This window comes from Nicotiana attenuata, unplaced genomic scaffold, assembly GCF_001879085.1.
Source record: "Nicotiana attenuata strain UT unplaced genomic scaffold, NIATTr2, whole genome shotgun sequence".
Classification (NCBI taxonomy): Eukaryota; Viridiplantae; Streptophyta; class Magnoliopsida; order Solanales; family Solanaceae; genus Nicotiana; species Nicotiana attenuata.
In genome coordinates, this window is record NW_017671732.1 from 104,902 (window position 1) to 124,873 (window position 19,972).

Consider the following 19,972-nt stretch of genomic DNA (forward strand, 5'->3'; position numbering starts at 1 on the left):
GGCTATTCTAATATACGTTCTATTGATGGACTTTGCCAAGAAAAAGGAAACTAAATTAAACATGGCATTTAAAATGGGGTAACATGTCATTAATTAGCCATCTTTCAATCAAAATATGTTTATTGCATGTGGCATTCTTTCAAGGCAGATTTACATGTAGTGAAGGAAGTTTAATTAAATTTTCTTTTCTCGAAAGTTTATGACATTTCATGAGTTTTATCTTTTAGAGAGGATAAGTTGATCACTTCAAGAAGAAGAAAAATTGGTCGAAAAAGAATCAATTTATCGAAAATAAAAATTGTTAGTGCACAAATTTTGATCTTTCAAGCAATGGTACTGAACGTAGACAAACCACAACTGAATTATTAGTCGAAAAGGTTGTTAGCAAATTTGGTATACAACCAATTGAGAAATTTCCAGGAATAACAATTTGAACAACCCCAAAACCAATAACCATCTGATAGAGATAATGAAGTAATTAGTACTCCAAAAATACGTATATCATGTATTTATTGATATAATACAAATATTGATGAGTACACGTAAATTTTAATCCTCTCGAATATTTGTGGAAGGCATTTAAACATCTTTAGTAAGTTTCACATACTAAAAATAGAGGAAATGTAAAATATACTTTTAACACCATTGATAATATGGTCTGAACAACTCTAAGCTCCTCCATTGATTTACCTTGTAATAAACCATAATTAAACTCATTTCCTCCTATTTGTCCAACCAGGAAAGGTGCCTTCTGTAAGAGCCTGTTTGGCCAAGCTTCTAGGAGGCCAAAAGTACTTTTTGAAAAATTTACGGTGTTTGGCCAAAATGAAAAGTACTTTTGAGCAGCAGCAGAAGCAGTTTTTCTGCTTCTGGGAAGAAGCTAAAAATTCTAGCTTCTTCCAAAATGTAGAAGCAGAAGCAGAAAGTTAATTTATTCAAGATAAAAATAACCTTACAATAAATTTATATTTTTTAAATTATCCCTCATTAATTTAATTTTTCTTTTCCTTTTCCTTTTTTTTATTTCTGTTATACATTTATTCTCTTTTTTATTTTAATTACATGTTTATTGTCTTTCTCCTATTCCTAAGAGTAGATTTTAAACTTAAATTGAATGATGTATTTGACATATTTAAATTATCATGTAAATAATAAGTAACACTAAACACTCAATATTATTGTCTTGGAATAACTATATTATATTAATGAGAATTTTTAATTTATATTTTTACTTTACAATTTATATTTTAATGGAATTCTTTTCTATAAAATGTTTAAATTTATTTTTTCTTTTCTAAATAATACTAATCGCAAATCGAACATTTACTGTCTTTTTTCGTAATTTGATACTTAAAAGTGCTTTTTTAAAAGATTTGACAAACACAATGAGCTTGCAAAAAGCACTACTCAAACGAATCGGCCAAACACAAACTACTTATTTTGCAAAAGTACTTTTTCTTAAAGCACTTTTGAATAAAAGCGCTTTTCAAAATAAGTAGTTTCTGGTAGCTTGGCCAAACGGGCTCTAAGTCTTCCGAGCAATATAACCAAAACACAACGGAAATAAATAAGTTTAAAAAAAACAGCATTAGATTGTAATCAATCAATTCCATTTAAATATAGGGGACTTTACATAACTGTCACAGTTTAAAAGAAATATAACAAATTTTTAGCATTAAATTCAATATTACAGATATGGCAGGAAAATATTTATATTTGTAGCACACAGTTCCATTAAAATAGAAATATTAACTATTAATCCCTAAACATAAGAAATTTGAATGGAAAGTTAATAATTATTTGTACAAAAATCATGTCTTTTTCTCTCTCTTTATCTATTAGCTTTCCTTCTTTTTCTTCATCTTCTTAGTTTTGTTTTCTACCGAAGCCAATATATTTTTTAAATTTGTTCCATTCATTTTATTTTTAGTTATCTTTCTTAAGTTTTTCTCTTACTTCTTTCTTCCTTTCTTAATATAAAGCTCTTATTTCGATAATAATATACGTTAATATATACAATACATATATATAAAAATATACTTTGAATTAACACATATAAAATATACAAAACAAATACATAAAAAATACATCTTCAATTAAGATGACACTTAGACATGTGAAATATACATAAAAATATATATCTTAAATTTAATTAAGATGGTATATAAATATACAAAAAATAATATATATATATATATATATATATATATATATATATATATATATATATATATATATATATATATATATATATATATATATATAATGACACTTGACATATAAAATATAATATACATTAAAAATACCGCTTAAAATAAGATAGCACTTCACAAATAAATATACAAAAAAATATACTACATAATATACATTTTGTAATAAAGTGATACCGATATACTTGATAAATCAATACATCTTGATTTAGGTGGCATTGAGATATGCAGCAGCTTTTCAAAATATGGAGTGAAGAAGATGAATGCTGTAAAGGGAAAATGAAGATGGACAAAAAAAAAAGTACTTCCCGTGATTAGTGAGTGAGTTAACTTATTAGATGTTGAGCTTAATTTTTATAATGTGCCATTAATGAAAAAAAAGTGCTCTTTATGGAATAAACAATAAATGGTGCTATTTTTATAAATAATAGTTAAAAAAGGATCAAGCATGTAAAAAACTCTTAAATAAATATATAACCTTAACTCTCTCTCTTTTTTTCTTATTTTTTTCTAATACGGTAGTGTTCGAATTAACTTAACTATTTTATATCTTCTGACCATTAGTTTTATCAAGTTACTCTGTCCACTAATGATTAGACAAATATCACCAGCCGTTTCTCCTTTTCCCTATTAAACTCTTAAAAAAACATCATTGCACCATTGCTTCCATATGCCAACCCCCAATTAATGATTGGACTCACCTGCATATACATAAAATTTGACATCCATTGGCACAAGGATTATATCGGACCTAGGCATTTGAAATCTCTCAGTAGTTTTGTTGAATACATCTGCTTTTGTTACATTAATTAGATAGAATACAATTATATCGCATCCATAAACCAAATGAAACTTTTCAAAATGCAGTTCCACGGGGAGGAGTGCTCATGCACATAGCATTAAATGGAAGTTACAACAATTTTATTGATTAAAATGACATGAATGTCACAACTCCTATACTACACAGCAGAACTGTTTTCTACAAGCACTAGAGCTCTTATTTCCAGACTCGTATCCTCGGAACCACCTGTTTTACATTGTTAAAGGGTTAACTGAACAAGGCACCAAAAGAGTGTTGCGTCTTGCTTCAAATGACTTAGGGCGCTCTGCTTGAAAACACTTTGACATCCAGCACTAAAGATGACATGAACTACTACTAATTGTACAACTACCCCAGTGGGGTATGGAGATGGTTGGGTTAAGGAATGGTATGCCCACCGTGGTGGTTCCATCCATGCAGTGTGACCCGTGGAGTAACACCGGGAGGTACCTCAAAGGAAATGGTTACTGTCATCACTTCACCTGGTACCAGTGAGAAATAGTTGTCGGAGTAATGAACAGGAAGGATACGTGTGTCTTCACTTTTCTTGTGCTCCTTCTTTGAAGCATGAACAGAGAAATGAAGAAAGAAAGCAACTCCTTTTCCCGTTCCATTAACTTCAGAAACCTTCGCCTTGCTGTGCTCCCTTGAAAAGTTCCTTCTAATCTTATCATATACACTGATTTCATGTTTCTCCCCATCCGAAAGGTCAAAAGATTCTGATAAATCCGATTCATCGCAGCTGCTGTTTCTTCTGATGAAGTTATTTCTATACAGTGGAGTGTTAGAATTTGGCTTTTTTGATGTGTTCTGGATATGCATGCGCATTTCATAGGTCGATCCTTTTATAAAGGTCAGCGAAGTTATCTTGAGGGGCGGTCTTTTCTCCCTGAATGGTTCCAACAGCTTGTAATCACCACCGGAAAGGTGCAACCAGTAAAAGTTCCTAGAGTATATGCGATAATCGGACACATCATAGAGTTTGAGAAGAAGAAAGTAAACTGGCTTTGGATTCTTTGACTTTGGATACTTCATCTCAAACGTAGATATAGTTTTTTTGGGTGGCACAGTAAGTTTTTCAGAGGTTTTATAGTATGGACATTCGCCTTCCAAATCCCAAATTGAGGCTTCTATAGCAACGTTCGAAAGTTCCTCCGGCGTAGTGTTCACAACCTGTAGACAGGAAAATAATCATGAAAACAGTAAAATTTCTCCAGATCTCATGCTAGTTCCAGCATTATCTATTTTTTGGTGCAAAAGTTGCACATTTTAAGTCTAGGGTAATACATAATGGATATGGAAGAAATAGTAACTACTACATTTATTTCCCCATCTGAAGAAATAAGCAGAAGGAATAGTTCCAAAGCAAAAGCCTGAACATGCCACATAGTTCAGGTTCTGAATTCTTTCTTTTTTTTCTATAAGGTAAAGTTCAGGTTCTGAATTCTATCCTCCAATCTTTGTTACTAAATTTCAAGTTTATTATTATAGTTCAAGTATATCCACTTCCCATTTTTTAAGCCAAATTATCAGATTTATCCTCTAACACTGATAGGCAAATGATTACCTCTATAGAATATGTTACCAGATTAAGCTGAACATGAATTGGTTCTGCCGCAGAGCGACAGCCGTAGAATCCTGCTGTTTGGTCGTGGAGATGATCATAAAACTGGCCTCTTAGACCAGTCCATGGGTTTTGAGTTTTCCATATCAGAACACCTGTATATTTGCTCCACATTTGCGAAATCCATCCTTCTAAAAGAGCTCTGTATTGAACATAGTTAACAAGCTGTGCCTGATAAGATTTATAGAATACGTCAAATGCAGAAACAATAAAAGAGAATTAATGAGAGCGAATATGCACATCGTGGAACATTTCACTCACCTTGAGACAAAAATCATCCAGATCTTTCGGCATCCCGTATGATAATATCTGGTCATGAACCTTTCCTGGTTTGGAATATGGAATGTATTTATGGTAATTCCATATGGGATTAGGGACTTCTTCAATGTAGCCATTTGATAATTTTTTGAACCAAGGAATCTGCCACCCTTCGGGAGGCATAGTTGCTCTAATAGTAGCTGCTACTGGCATCCCCACGTTACCGACCTCTGGGTTAAAGCCATATTTGTAGTAGTCATGCTTGAAGAAGTCCTCAGGGTTCTGAATTTCATAAGGACCATCAGTGAAGTCCCCTTTCCCATCTGCGAACCCATCCCACATAGACCCTTGAATATAAACTCTAGTACCATCTAGATATTGACTTGGGTCCTTCAAAACGGGAGTAATTGCCGAGGTGTCACTGTCGTTTGACTTCACAAAATATGGATGGAGCTGTAGATCATTCTTCAAAGCAGCGTTGATGTCAGGTGGTGGAACTTGTTCATTTCCCCCAACCCACAAGGCAAGACTAGGATGGTTCCTCAAAAGCTTAATGGTATCCCTTGCACAAAGCAAGAACAGATCATGGTCAAGTGGGCCATTTGGGTTTGACACAGGGTCACCTCGTCCATCACAGTCTCCAGTAATCCAGAACTCTTGCCAAACCTGCAAAATAATGAGAATTTTAACATCATCATCCTCTTTTGTTCCTATTCTATAGGGGGATACTTCATATCCTAGTAACTCCAGTTATAACATTTTAAAGGGTATTTGAAGCAGATACCAATTTTGTGTGTTCTATCCACTTTGCAAGAAATTCCACACACCGAATAAACATAGCAAGTTTATATATTAAAATAATGAGAATTTTAACATCATCATCCTCTTTTGTTCCTATTCTATAGGGGGATACTTCAATCCTAGTAACTCCAGTTATAACATTTTAAAGGGTATTTGAAGCAGATACCAATTTTGTGTGTTCTATCCACTTTGCAAGAAATTCCACACACCGAATAAACATAGCAAGTTTATATATTAAAAGCAAGCGATCAGTTCAAGACTTCTAAGGAAACCAGATTGTGTATATACTCAGTACATAAAGACCAGTCAATGCTTCTGCTCTAACGAGCCAAGTGAATAAATCGATGCTTCATCTGCCTAGCAAGATATATGGACATCCACTACTGATATTGCAAAAATCACCATCACTAAAGAAAAACCACATTAATTGCCAACAAAACCACCTAGAGATTTTTTTCTCCGAACCCTTAGAAGCGAACAGCAAGTTGGCTTCTGTTTTACTTTCAACCCACATGCTCAAGAAATTCAAAGGACAGCCGCACAGGCATACAAAGCAGGGTAAGGAGGAATGCTCTACAACTTAAAAGTTTAGACAACGAGAAATTCGAAAGGGGGTTTAATGAGTGATCAGATTCTATTCAGGAGAACAATGAAAATATGGGAGAGTTCTATGGCAATAATTGTAACATTTTGGTACATTTCAGTTAATATACCCGATTTGATGATATTTGTGAAAAATCCAATATCTTGTCTAGATTTTCTACCTTTCATATACCACCAGTATACACTTTACAGTGATTACCTTTGCATCAATAACGTAATCCTTAATACAATGGCATCTGGTTGCAATCAAGAAGTCACCTTCTCAAATACACAAATCAGAACACGCCCATGCAAAGCATAGCACATCAGCATGTAAATAACATAGCCAGAACCACAAACACAGAGAGGGTCGGATAAGAGGTGATTGTTCTTACCAGTAGACCATACAAGTCACAATAATGATAAAACTCAGGTCTCTCAGCCAGTCCCCCACCCCAACAACGCATCATGTTGAAGTTCATATCAGCATGGAATCTGATATCTGTCTTGTATCTTTCCTTTGAAAGCCGCAATAATCCATCTGAGAGGATCCAATTACCCCCACGGATGAATATTGGCTGTCCATTTACCTTAAACAACCTGATAAGAAAACAACGCCAAATTTACATCATTATATCAACTCATGAGACAACCTACTATTACTCTGGAGAAGACAAAGGGAGAGGAGATTTCAAAGTTAGATTTCACCTTCCACCTGTAGCACTATCTATATGACTCTCAATTTTGCGAAATCCAAAATGGTGACTCCACGTATCCGACTCTCCATAACCTTGCACATCAACAGTAATCTCAACATTGTAAAGATGTTGCTTTCCCATTCCGTTAGGCCACCATAAATTGGGTTTGTAGAAATAAAGCTGCAACGGAAAGATTTAACCCACTTAGACAACTATCAACTGGAGATAGGCTGCCGAGCAGTGCAACATAGAAGATAGATTTTCAAAGCAAAGACTTGACAGATTTTACAAAAGCTCAATAACAGAGATGGAATAGACACATCCAGAAAAGGGAAACATAACAAACAAACAAAAATAAGGAACTTCAAATATAATGGAGTACTCAATTTAGAGCATCCAGAGGACAAAGTGCCAATTCAGCACATGAACAGGATCAAACATCCCAACAGAATATTTTTTCATGAAGCAATTGTCCTATTTCATTAGACCATTGTTCACCAAATTGAAAGAGTGAATAAAAAGTAAATGTTCTCAGAACGGAAACACGAGGAAAACTTGCAAAGTTGGACAATTTAGGTGAAACCAACGTCCTCATTGAACATTAGACATTTTTAACAGGTAAACTAAGATAAAGTGTTAACAAATTCTCGAATTACCACCTCAAGCGCTCAAGCACCTTCTCTCAGTATTGTACAAATCTCTGTTTCATTCAAATGGCAGAATTATAAGAGGTACATTGAAACCAGTGTTATCAAAGGCGAAAAGCGCAAAAAAGCTCTAAGATCTGTTGGGGCTTTAAGCGCAAAGCGCAAATAAAGCATGGGCTTTAATGAAAAAGGGCGCAACGGGAGAAAAAGTAAAAATATGCATGTAGTCCAAGACTAATCATTATAAGCAACAACAACAACAACAACAACAACAACTTAGTCGAATCCCACTACTAATCATTATAAGCATGAAAAACAAATATATGGACGAAGAAATTGAAAAAAAAAAGAATTTACAATAAAGAGAAATATCAATTGTTTAAGGTCGCCTTTTAAGGATTACACTCATTGGTAAGAAAAAGTATGCCTTAGAGCTTTGATGCGACACTAAAGCGCCCACAAAGCGAGGCGAAGTGCTCAACGTATTTTGAGCCTCGCTTCGGTGCTTAAGCGCACTTTAAGCGCGCCTTTGACCACACTGATTGAAACTCAGCAAGAGAAACCTTCACACCCGCCACCACACTTGGGTTATTATTAAATCACCAAGGAAAACCTCCAGTAGCCTAAAGTCTAATGGTGTGTGACCTTTAGTTGGACTTTTATGAATATGCCAACATAAACTGGAAATTTCTTTTAAAGTAGTACTCTAAGCCTCTAACAAAGGAGTGTACTATACCATCTGCTACGCAAGGTTTTCTCAACTATAGACCCAATTAGGCCATCTAATAGTGACTTTGTCTACAAGCTTGAGAGACTACAATATGTTTTATAGCCTGTGGGAAGCCACATATGTGACATTAGAATTAAGGTCTCCCACAAGTTTTTTGACTAATTTATGAAAAGGAAGTGTCACACCCCTTTTTCACCTTAACCCCTTTAAATAAAATAAAAAGTATTTAAAGCTCAAAAACAGTAACAAAAGATAAAAGTGTTTGGATAGCAGAATAAAATGCCTTCGTCATACCAAACCTTGAAAATTCCGAGTACAAATCATGCAATTGAGAATAAGCAGAAGAACCTTACACACTATCTCTTGACGGCATCAACAAAAACACAGTATCAGCGGGCAGTACCTTTGTCCCAACGAATGACCCTTGCCAGTCCAGAGGAGACTTGACTTAACTTTATCTTGACGTGGAAGGATGTATTTCAATACTGACTGGTCTACCTCAAATTTCTTGAGAAATATCTCCTTGTTGTATGCTCTTATCAACCTCTTGACTTCCCAAACTAACTGATTCAACTTGCTGCAAATCAAGCTTCAAGTTATCTTTGAATGCATGAATCTTTACCTGTTTCCACAAATGCATCTTCTTTATCATGTTCAAAATTGTGTTTCGTTATTCCATGATTAGACTAGCTTTCAACATCTGGCTAAAAACTCCGCATGCACGTCATGTTACTAGAACTGGCGTGAAGAGAACCATAGACAAGAAAAAACTAAACAAACACACTAGAAATAACAGAAGATGAAAATCACATTTGACCAAAGGATAGAAGGATTGGAACATCAAAATAAGCAGAATAAAACGTAGGTTAAAACCCTGAAACGGCCCGGATGACAGGCCTAAAGACACAAAACAAAACAAGACTCATCAAGACAGGCCAAATAGAGGGATAGAAGGGTTTGAATCACCAAAACAAACAAGATAAAATCTGGATTACAACCCCAAAATAACCTAGATAGTAGAAAAGACGACAAAATAAGCTATCAAGACTCCTTCTGATGAGGAAAGGAGGTGATTTCTAATTACCACGCTCGAGATCTTAGCCACTGAGTTGCACATCAAAATCACAGAGAATGAGAATTTTGTGATGTTGGCGCTCGCCAGAGGGAATGACTTAGTGATTGGACAGATGGCTGGACATTGTACGGAGGACAATACTGGGGTGGATTATATGGATCTTGGGTGTAGGCTTGGGGTTGGGGTCGAGGCTGAGTGTACTGGTGAGGCGGACCCCTTGGGCCACGCCATGATCCAGAGACAACCATAGTAACATCATCCTTTTTCTCCTTGCCTAACAAACTTCCTGTGCCGTTCTGGATTGCCTGCGTGGTCGCTTTTATAGCGGAGTAGCTAATGATCTTGCTTGACTTGAGTCCCTCCTCTACCATTTCTCCCATCTTTACCACATCGTTAAAAGGTTTTCCCATGGTTAAGATCAAGTGGCCAAAGTAAGTAGGCTCTTGGGCTTGTAGAAAATACTTAACCATCTCGTCTTCTTCCATCGTGGGATTTACCCGGACAGCTTGTTCTCTCCATTTGAGCCCGTACTCCCTAAAGCTTTCATTAGGCTTCTTTTCTATCTTGGTCAGGGACAGGCGATCTGGGACAATGTCTATATTGTACTAAAAGTGTCGGGCAAAGGCATGAGCCATATCATCCCATGTGTACCACTTGTTAGCATCTTGCCCGGTGTACCATTCCAGGGCGGCCCCACTCAAACTCTGACTGAAATAGGCCATCAACAGGTCGTCTTTTTCGCCAGCACCTCTCATCATCCTACAATAACCTCTCAAATGGGCCACGGGATCTCCATGTCTATCATACAAATCAAACTTCGGCATCTTAAATCCAGCAGGCAGTTAGACGTCAGGGAACAAACATAAGTCCTTGTAAGACACACTTACTTGGCTCCCTATTCCTTGCATGTTCCTTAAAGACTGCTCTAGACTTTTCACCTACCTAGATATCTCATCTTGCTCCACATTCTTAGTGGGCTTTTTCGTTTCGAGGGTCAAAGTTAGGGGTACAACAATAGGGATCCGGGACCTTGAAAGTTGGTTCTGGAGATAGTATTAGGCATCAGGAACTTTAAACGTGGGTTCACTAGAAGATCGAGAGATGGTGGCTTGTGGATGAGCTACAAAAACAGTAGTTAATGGAGCGGGATATGAGGTAGTTTTGGTAGGTGGAGCGTGAAAAGGTTGGGATGAAGCCTAGTGCATGTTGTGGGGAAAGATGAGTAGTAATAGGAATCTGGGCTTGTGATAGTGGTGAAATGGTGGCGGGATTTTCTGTGTAGTTAGTGGGGAATGAGAGTGGAGGGTGCCCACTGATCCAAACTTGGTACATCTCTGTCATCTGTTGTTTCAACCTTTGAACCTCTTCTTTCAACTCAGATTCCGATTCCACAATCTCCCTTCATGGATCAACAAGACATGTGTCCGATTCCTTACCAGCCATGGCTGCCTTGCTCTTTGACCTAGTGTTGTATGGATGACTTGCCAGAATGCCACAAACTAACCACCTTCCTGAATGACAATAATAATGATAACAAAGAGGAGCAAAACAAAGCCAACATGTTAGCGTTAGGGCATTTATCAGATAATAATATCACATTATGTGCAATGCACCTAGCAACTATTAATGGTTCTAGAATCACTTTGAGGGTCACAAGGTCATATGGCATCATCCCAATTTGCTCATTCCCACCTTCCTCTTTAATACTCCTTGGTTTACTCATTTTCTTTCCGCTCTTTGTCTTTCTGATTATCACTCTTTTCTTTTCTCTTATTTCTCACGTTCCACAACTTCATTTTAATTTTAAAAATGATTCGATCAAACCCGACAATGTCCATCAAAGGCAATGTTGACATTTTGGGGCCCAGGCTATGATATTTAAGTTTGGGGATCATGAGATGACACCTACTTTAGCTGAGGTAGCCGGGTTGACTCGCCTACCATATTTAGACAAGGAGTTGATTTACACAAGGGCTCATTCAAGCACAAGGTTCCTTAAGATCATAGGGATGGACTTAGATAGTCATATGCGATGTTTGGATCAATCTTAAGTGCCTTTGGACTTTTTGTTTGAGAGGTTTCTTGTCCTACTGGATATGAGACTTTCATAGATGAGTTTTTCATACCATATGATTCTTGGAAGAAGAGGCGTCCTATGGTCTTCGCTATTGCTTTGTTGGGTCTTTTAGTATTCCCTTTGGAGGGTAGACACATTAGCGCGCGTCTGGGGCCTTTGCACTTTTCCATGATGAACACGATAGTAAGGTCACCCTAGTTCCGACAATTTTGGCTGAAATTTACCGTGCTTTGATCGGGATTCAAGAAGGTGAGAGGTTCTTTGAGGGTAGCAACTTGTTGTTGCAGCTATGGTTGATAGAGCATCTACATCTTGCCAATTTGTTTGAGAAAGATGTGATTGATTGTTGCTTGAGAGATCGAGTGAAGTGCATAGAGCATAGGATGACGTTCGATAAGTTTGCCTTACCGCTAGGAGTTCAGGCTTGGATTGAGTACTTGGGATCTTTGACTAAGGAGCAGATATTATGGTCATACCTTTGGCTTGATTTGGACGTGATCTTAGCAGGGTCCTTGCGTGCAAGATTTCTTGGTATTGATTGGGACTTTGGTGTACTAGGCCATATACCCCTGCTAGAGTGATGCGTCAGCTAGGAAGACGACATGAGGTTCCTTACATCCCTGATTCTCGTGACTTCATTAGGGAGATTGACAATATGGCTCATAGGGAGGTCGACATTCAGACCTATTGGTGCCATGCGACAAAAATGGGTAGAGATACTTTAGCAAATGACCCTCATTCACCTGGGTATACCCATGAGTATTTCATATGGCTACAGTCTACTCAGCGGGGAGTTAGCAGACCAGTGCACCGACGTGTTAGAGGAGTATTTGATGAGGAGGCCACCACCCAAATATTGCTTAGACAGCTGATGGACCAATTTAGCCAAGCAAAGGAGGCCCACACAGTAGAGAGAATCAGGGTTGGAGCTGCGTTTCAGTCTTTGAGATCACAGTTGGCAGGGTTGGCAGAGAACATGGGGCAGCACCTTGAGTACCTCACCAGAGTTAGTCTTCCAGATGCAGGCACACATTTCTTGGTTCTCATTCCTAGCTTCGAGGTGTCCTTGCAGGGTATAATACAGAGTTTGTATTCGACGGGATTGACGGGGCCCTCTAGATCCTCATTAGACCCATCCCAGCCAGGACCATCGCATTCAGGAGCTGCTTGAGAAGGCTTTTATTTATATGTTTAGAGCTTGTTTTATGTTGTCTTTTACTTTCTAGTCTTGTCCGGTCGTATTGAGTCCTTTGGGTGGTGTCAGAGTCTGTCACAGTCTAGTTGAGTTTGTCGAGTCTTTTGTTATTGTAAGTCCTATTTTGTATTTGAAAACCAAAAAAATTATAAATGAAAAATCCAAAAAGATTTTTGTTTGCTTAGTTTATTTAGTCCATCACTTTTCCAGAACTACGCTACACTTTTCCAGAACTACGCTAGGTCTGATTCATGTTTGACATGATACGTAGGCAACCTACATAGGGTTCGATCGAATCATTTCTAAAATTAAAATGAAGTTGTGGAATGTGAGGAATGAGTGAGAAGAAAAGAGTAAAAATCAGAAAGACAAAGAGCGGAAAGAAAATGAATAAACCAAGGAGTATTAAAGAGGAAAGAAAAGAGAAGGTGGGAACGAGCAAATTAGGATGATGCCATATGACCTTGAAACCCTCAAAGTCATTCTAGAACTATTAATTGTTGCTAGGTGCATTGCACGTAATGTGATATTATCATCTGATAAATGTCCTAACGCTAACATGTTGGCTTCGTTTTGCTCTTCTTTTTTATCTTTATTATTGTCATTCAGGAAGGTGGTTAGTTATGGCATTCTGGCGAGTCATCCATATAACACTAGGTCAAAGAGCAAGGCAGCCATGGCTAGTAAGGAATTGGACACAAGTGTTGTTGATCCATCAAGGGAAATTGTGGAATCGAAATCTGAGTTGAAAGAAGAGATCCAAAGATTGAAACAACAGATGGCAGAGATATACCAAGCTTGGATCAGTAGGCACCCTCCAACCTCATTCCCCACTAACTACACAGAAAACCCTGCCACCATCCCACCACTATCACAACCCCAGATTTTCATTACTGCTAATCTTTCCCCACTACATGCACTAGGCTTTACCCCTTACCACAACTACTCTGGCACCTCATCCCAGCCTTTTCACGCTCATGCCAAAACTACCTCATATCCTGCTCCATTAACCACTCCTGTTTTCGTAGCTCCTCCACAAGCCACCATCCCTTGATCTTCTAGTGAACCCGCGTTCAAAGTTCATGATGCCCAATACTATGCTCCAGAACTAACTTTCAAGGTCCCGGATCTCTATTGCTATACCCCACACTTTGACCCTCCCGTTGAAAAGAAAAAGCCCACTAAGAATGTGGAGCAAGATGAGATATCCAGGAAGGTGAGAAGTCTAGAGCAATCTTTAAGGAACATGCAAGGAATAGGGAGCCAAGCAAGTGTCTTACAAGGATTTATGTTTGTTCCCTGACGTCCAACTGCCTGCTGGATTTAAGATGCTGAAGTTTGATTTGTATGACGGACATGGAGATCCTGTGGCCCATTTGAGAGGTTATTGCAATAAGATGAGAGGTGTTGGCAGAAAAGAGGAGTTGTTGATGGCCTATTTCAGTCAGAGTTTGAGGGGGCCCGCCCTGGAATGGTACACCTGGCAAGATGCTAACAAGTGGTACACATAGGACGATATGGTCCAGGCCTTTGCCCGGCACTTTCAGTACAATATAGACATTGTCCCAGATCGCTTGTCCCTGACCAAAAAAGAAAAGAAGCCTAATGAAAGATTTACGGAGTACGGGCTCAGATGGAGAGAACAAGCTGCCCGGTCAATCCCACGATTGAAGAAGACGAAATGGTAAATATTTTCTACAAACCCAAGAGCCTGCTTACGTTGGCTACTTTATCTCAGCCATGGGAACGCCTTTTAACGATGTGGTAAACATGGGAGCAATGGTACAGGAGGGACTTAAGTCAAGCAAGATCATGAGCTTCGCTATAAAAGCAACCACAGGCAATCTAGAACAGCACGGAAGTTTGTTAAGCAAGAAGAAAAAGGATGATGTTGCTATGGTTGTCTCTGGATCATGGCGTGGCCCAAGGGGTCCGCCTCACCAGTACACTCAGCCTCGACCCCAACCCCAAGCCTACACCCAAGCTCCATATAATCCACCCCAGTATTGTCCTCCATACAATGTCCAGCCATCTGTCCAATCACTAAGTCACTCCCTCTGGCGAGCGCCAACATCACAAAATTCTCGTTCGCCTTCACAACATTTTCGAGCACCCTATAACCCTTTAAAAAAGGGGGCATGGAGGGGAACAAAGGCAGAAAGATAATTTCACACCAATCGGAGAGTCCTATACAAAATTGTTTGAAAAGTTAAAACATTCCGGCCCTATACTCCTGATCCATAAGTAAAAGGTTTTGATCCTACTGTATGGTGCATGTACCACTATGTCCAAGGGCATAGCACTCAAGATTGTCGTTCTTTCAAAAGAGAAATAGAAAGGATGATTCAAGAGCGGATAGTTATGGTCCAAGGCAGTAATACCCCAAGTGTCATATAGAATCCTCTACTGCTACACAACAACACTCAAATTGTTGGGATGATTTGCGATGACAAAGAATATCGGGGTTCTTCCAAGTTCTTTGGTGAATCTTATACTACAAAATCCCTTAGGCTATCAGTCTTGAATCCAACCGTCCGTGTTGAGGAGGGGTTAGTCAAAGGAGTCAATAAGCCATTTGCGGAGGACAATGTGTTTGAAATTGATGGTCTCAGTGATTTTGATGTGCAACTCAGTGGCTAAGATCTAGAGCTTGATAATGAGAAATCACCTCATTTCCTCGTTAGAATGAGTCTCGGTAGCTTATTTTGTCGTCTTTTCTACTATCTAGATTATTTTGGGGTTGTAATCCAGATTTTATCTTGTTTGTTCTGGTGATTCAAACCCTTCTATCCCTCTATTTGGCCTGTCTAGATGAGTTTTGTTTTGTTTTGTGTCTTTAGGCCTGTCATCCGGGTCGTTTCAGAGTTTCAACCTAGATTTTTTCTGCTTATTTTGATGTTCCAATTCTTCTATCCTTTGGTCAAATGTAATTTTTGTCTTCTGTTATTTCTAGTCTGTTTGTTTAGTTTTTTCTTGTATATAGTTCTCTTCACGCCAGTTCTAGTGACATGACATGCATGTGGAGTTTTTAGCCGGATCTTGAAAGCTAGTCTAATCATGGAATAACGAAACACAATTTTGAACATGATAAAGAAGATCCATTTGAGGAAACGGGTAAAGAGTCGCGCATTCAAAGATAACCTGAAGCTTGTTTTGAGTGAAGTTGAGTCAGTTAGTCTGGGAAGTGAAGAGGTTGATAAAAGCATACAACAAGGAGATGTTTCTCAGTAAATTTGAGGTAGACCGGTCAGTATTGAAATACATCCTTCCACATCAAGATAAAGTTGAGTCAAGTCTGCTCTACACTAGCAAGGGTCATTCGTTGAGACAAAGATACTGCCCGTTGACACTCTGTGTTTGTGTTGATGCCGTCAAGAGATAGTGTGTAAGGTTCTTCTGCTTATGCTCAACTGCATGATTTGTACTCGGAATTCTCAAGGTTTGGTATGACGAAAGCATTTATTCTGCTCTCCAAACACTTTTATCCTTTGTTATCCCTTTTGAGCTTTAAATACTTTTTATTTTATTTAAAGGGGTTAAGATGAAAAAGGGGTGTGAGAGGAAGTAGAAAAAACTGTATTAGTGTTACTATTAGAATCTGCTAGAGTAGATTAAAGTGCCACATTGGTTAGGGAATGGACTTGTTGTCTCCTTATATGCAATTGTCGAATCCTCCCCTCATGAGTTAGCTTTTGGGTTGAGTTAGGCAGACTGGTTGTCTCCTTATATGGACTTGGGCAATCCTCCCCTAATGAGCTAGCTTCAGGGTTGAGTTAAGCCCAAGATACATTTCTTAACAGAAGCAAAGGAAAAACAAAGGTAAAGAAAAGGAGAGAGAAACAAGAAACTAACCTGAGGAAATGTATAATGAATGTTGGCACCTGGAGAGATAGACACATGTTGTGTCTCAAGATGCTCAATTAAGAAAGTATTTTCTTCAAGTTCAGTTGACACTTGGATGTTCAGCGAACACTCAGCTACCCAGGCACTTTTGTTGACCAACTCTATCGTAGAGTGTAAATATACCCTCTTGTAGCCATCAAAAAACGTTGAGGCCAAGTGGGGATCTACTATTTTCACTGGCTGCACCAGAATTGGTATTTAATCTGAATCAGGAACTATATATTAACCACCAAAAAAAAAACTCAGCACATAAAAGCTCAGGGCTATGAACTCATTGGCTTTTCTTGACGAATTGTGAAAGCCGCACCTAACATCACATAACAAAATTCAAAAAGAACAAAAAATATAAAGGAAAAGAAAAGTTGACCACTAACACCCAAAATCGTAAAAACAGATAGTTGCCAACAGTTTTGTGGTTAAAAAAGATACACAAGTCTGGAAAACGAAGTTCACAATAGAAACTATAAGAATTTCCTATGATTGTTCAAAGAAGCAGACTAAACATTCATGATCTAGTATAAGATACTAGATTTTGATTGAAATCTTACCCCTGTAACAGTAATGGAAACCTCATCCCAGATGCCAGTGTTCCTATCCCTGTAATAATGAATAGCATACAGCGATTTAACATTTAAGGCGAGATAGTCCTGCTTTATTTTGTTTTAGAAAAACTGCACTTGGCAATATGGTGTTGTGAATTTATCCAAACGGATCCAAGAAAATTGGAGGAACAGTACATTTGCATTTTCCAAGTAAGAGTCTTTTCCGACTATGCAAAACATTAATATATGAGTTGTCGACTTGATATTTACTGAAATAACTTATAAGATGACAAAATGATTGCTTATTATTTACAACAAAATTTCTCCTCGTTGACCTCTTTATAGGTTCATAAAACATTATTTTTTTGTGGTCCTGGAAACTACAACTTATATGCAAGTGATTTATATGAATCTTTCATTTGGTTGTTGCCGAATGAAGAGCCCATCACCCATAAACCTCCGACCAGAAATTTAGAAAGACAAACAAGTAAATAGTGCACTATTCAATTGCTTAATGTACTTTTCCTAGGAGCAGAAGAGATAGCCTCAGGTTACTTGAATCTGATCTCAATACAAAGATTTGGCGTTTCTTAAGATTTGAGATTATCCAGTAGGCACAAATTCAGATACATCAAGTTTACAGCATAATAAAAAATCCAAGCCACAAACTTTTAAATCGATGACATTATATATGTTAAACATCTTGGGAAGATTTCTCTTCTTTTTGGTATAATGTTTGTAGATGGAAGGTTTTCCCACATCAACAATATTTTCCTTTAACAGAAACAAACATATATGTAAGAATATCAATCCACCAACTATGCCTCAAGACCAAATTATCCTCTATATGCATTCTACGTAATTCAAGTCCACTTCAAGGGATGCAGACCTCAACCCACGGCATTCCTTCTCCTTTATATGAGCTTGGGACCGGCTATGTTTTGCGAAACTTACATATGCAGAGTTGAGATTATGCACGTAAAAATACAGGCTAAATTCTCATTACCGATGTTTCAGCCAAGTGAAATACTTTTAAATATGATCATATGGTAACTCTAAATGTCAAAAGAGAAGTGTTACATAGAAGAAATCGATGCAAAAACTGGCTCAGAAACAGTAATCTGTCTTCACCTTATTGGAGTCATCCAATCCCAACCTTCGACATATTGTGCAGCAACATCTTTCCCAATCTAAGACATGCAGAAGAGAGATTAGTGAACATGCCGCACATTATAGAGAAGCTTGTATTTGCAATATTGATCTTTTGTAAAATAGACAAGGAGTGGACACGAACACATTCTTGTTGAAACAATTTTATTGTAAATAACAAAACTGTCAAAGAAACACAACCAAAAGTTGCCAATACCTTCACACAAAGTCAGGAATACAGTAAATCTAGTCATTATTTTACGAACTTTACTAATTCTCTCTCCCAGATTACAGAAAGTACAGGCTTAAGTTTGTGCCTTCAAAAGACAATAATAAATACTTTCCAAGATGATTTCCACACTTAAGTTTAAATTTGAAGAATACCTCGTGATCGCCACCTTGACCACCCTGAGGAGGAATTCGCCCTGGATGATCAGGAGGGTAAACAAGCACAGCCAGCAGATTCTGACCATCCGGATGCAGAATGTCAGTAATATCAATAGAATGCCTCCTAAACATTCCCTTTGGGAGCACCTCCTTGTGCCCGTTCAGATAGACTTCAGCAGAATAGTTAATAGCCCGAAAATTAAGATCCACGTGTTGATTATTTGACTGAAACAAATTTAATCAATCACTCATTTGTAGCAACAAACACAGGGAATAGTTGCAAAAGCATCTAGGAAAATGAACAGATTGTAACATTCATTCAGTTGACTAAATAAATATGCTCGAGCAATTCAACGTGGAAAACTTTCCACATGAGAAGCGTAAACTCTTATGAGTAAATGAGGCACCCAAGGCAAGTGAAAGAGATCAGGTATTTTTGTGAGACATACCAGCTTACAGTCAAATGTGGTGAAAAACCAGAAAGTATAGTGTTCCCTCCCCGAATCAGCAATATCAATAATTGATTCGTTCTCCAGCCCATAGAAAGGATCAGGAACAAGCTTGTTCTTTACCAGAGTTCCCAGAACACTGCAATTTGAGTTCCAAAATGAAGATATAACAACAGAAAACATAATCTCCACAATGCTTGATTTAAACTTCATATCAGGCAATTTAACAAAATATCAAATCTGATTTTTTAATGAACTCTCCATCTTTCACCAACTTAAAATCCCGACGCAAGCTACCAAATGGGACTTATGAAGTTTAAACTACATATTCCAAAATCCTTCCTAGCGGCGAATACCAGGATTCACTAGTGATCAAATAAGAATGAGAATCAAGTCATTTCATCACAAAAGATTGTATCTTTTATAAACTACAAAGACATACTAAAGTAACAGAACAAAATCAATTGTTCAAACCATAAGAATCATCCTAAAATTATCATCAAAATAACAAAACAACAACACTGATGAACATGGTAATAATTACAATTTAAAAAAAAACTTCAATTTGTTGTACACTCTTTACTAATTAAATTAACTTCTCAATATCAAAATTCCAACTTGCCTACAAGTATTATTACTATGGAGAAAATGCAGAATACCAAAAAAAAAAGGAACATTTTATTTTAACACTTTAGTCTTGAATTCAAGCTTTCCCTTTCAAATCTAACAAAAAGAACACTACCCATCACCACATTCACTACACTCCACGCATTGGCTAAAACGAAAAAGAGGGGGGGGGGGGGGGGACGGGGATTTTATTTAAAC

At 37.6% G+C, this 19,972-nt stretch overlaps 1 protein-coding gene across 3 annotated transcripts in view; it reads right to left on the reverse strand.

Annotated features, from left to right (window-relative positions):
- Nucleotides 1-3,048: 3,048 nt before the first annotated feature.
- Nucleotides 3,049-19,972, reverse strand: part of LOC109209905 (mannosylglycoprotein endo-beta-mannosidase) — a 17,303-nt gene continuing 379 nt past the window's right edge. Inside the window, exons 2-11 of one of the 3 annotated variants that reach the window (XM_019373266.1) lie at nt 19,148-19,286; nt 18,696-18,923; nt 18,294-18,352; nt 17,169-17,217; nt 16,570-16,800; nt 7,004-7,173; nt 6,691-6,895; nt 4,916-5,578; nt 4,616-4,825; nt 3,049-4,203 (exon numbers count right to left, since the gene is read on the reverse strand). In XM_019373266.1, coding sequence (XP_019228811.1) covers nt 3,409-4,203; nt 4,616-4,825; nt 4,916-5,578; nt 6,691-6,895; nt 7,004-7,173; nt 16,570-16,800; nt 17,169-17,217; nt 18,294-18,352; nt 18,696-18,923; nt 19,148-19,286 — 2,749 coding nt within the window. In that variant the 3' untranslated portion in view covers nt 3,049-3,408. Of the gene's footprint in view, nt 4,204-4,597; nt 4,826-4,915; nt 5,579-6,690; nt 6,896-7,003; nt 7,174-16,569; nt 16,801-17,168; nt 17,218-18,293; nt 18,353-18,695; nt 18,924-19,147; nt 19,287-19,972 lie in introns of all 3 variants that reach the window. The other 2 variants (XM_019373265.1, XM_019373267.1) reach the window with 2 other exon arrangements.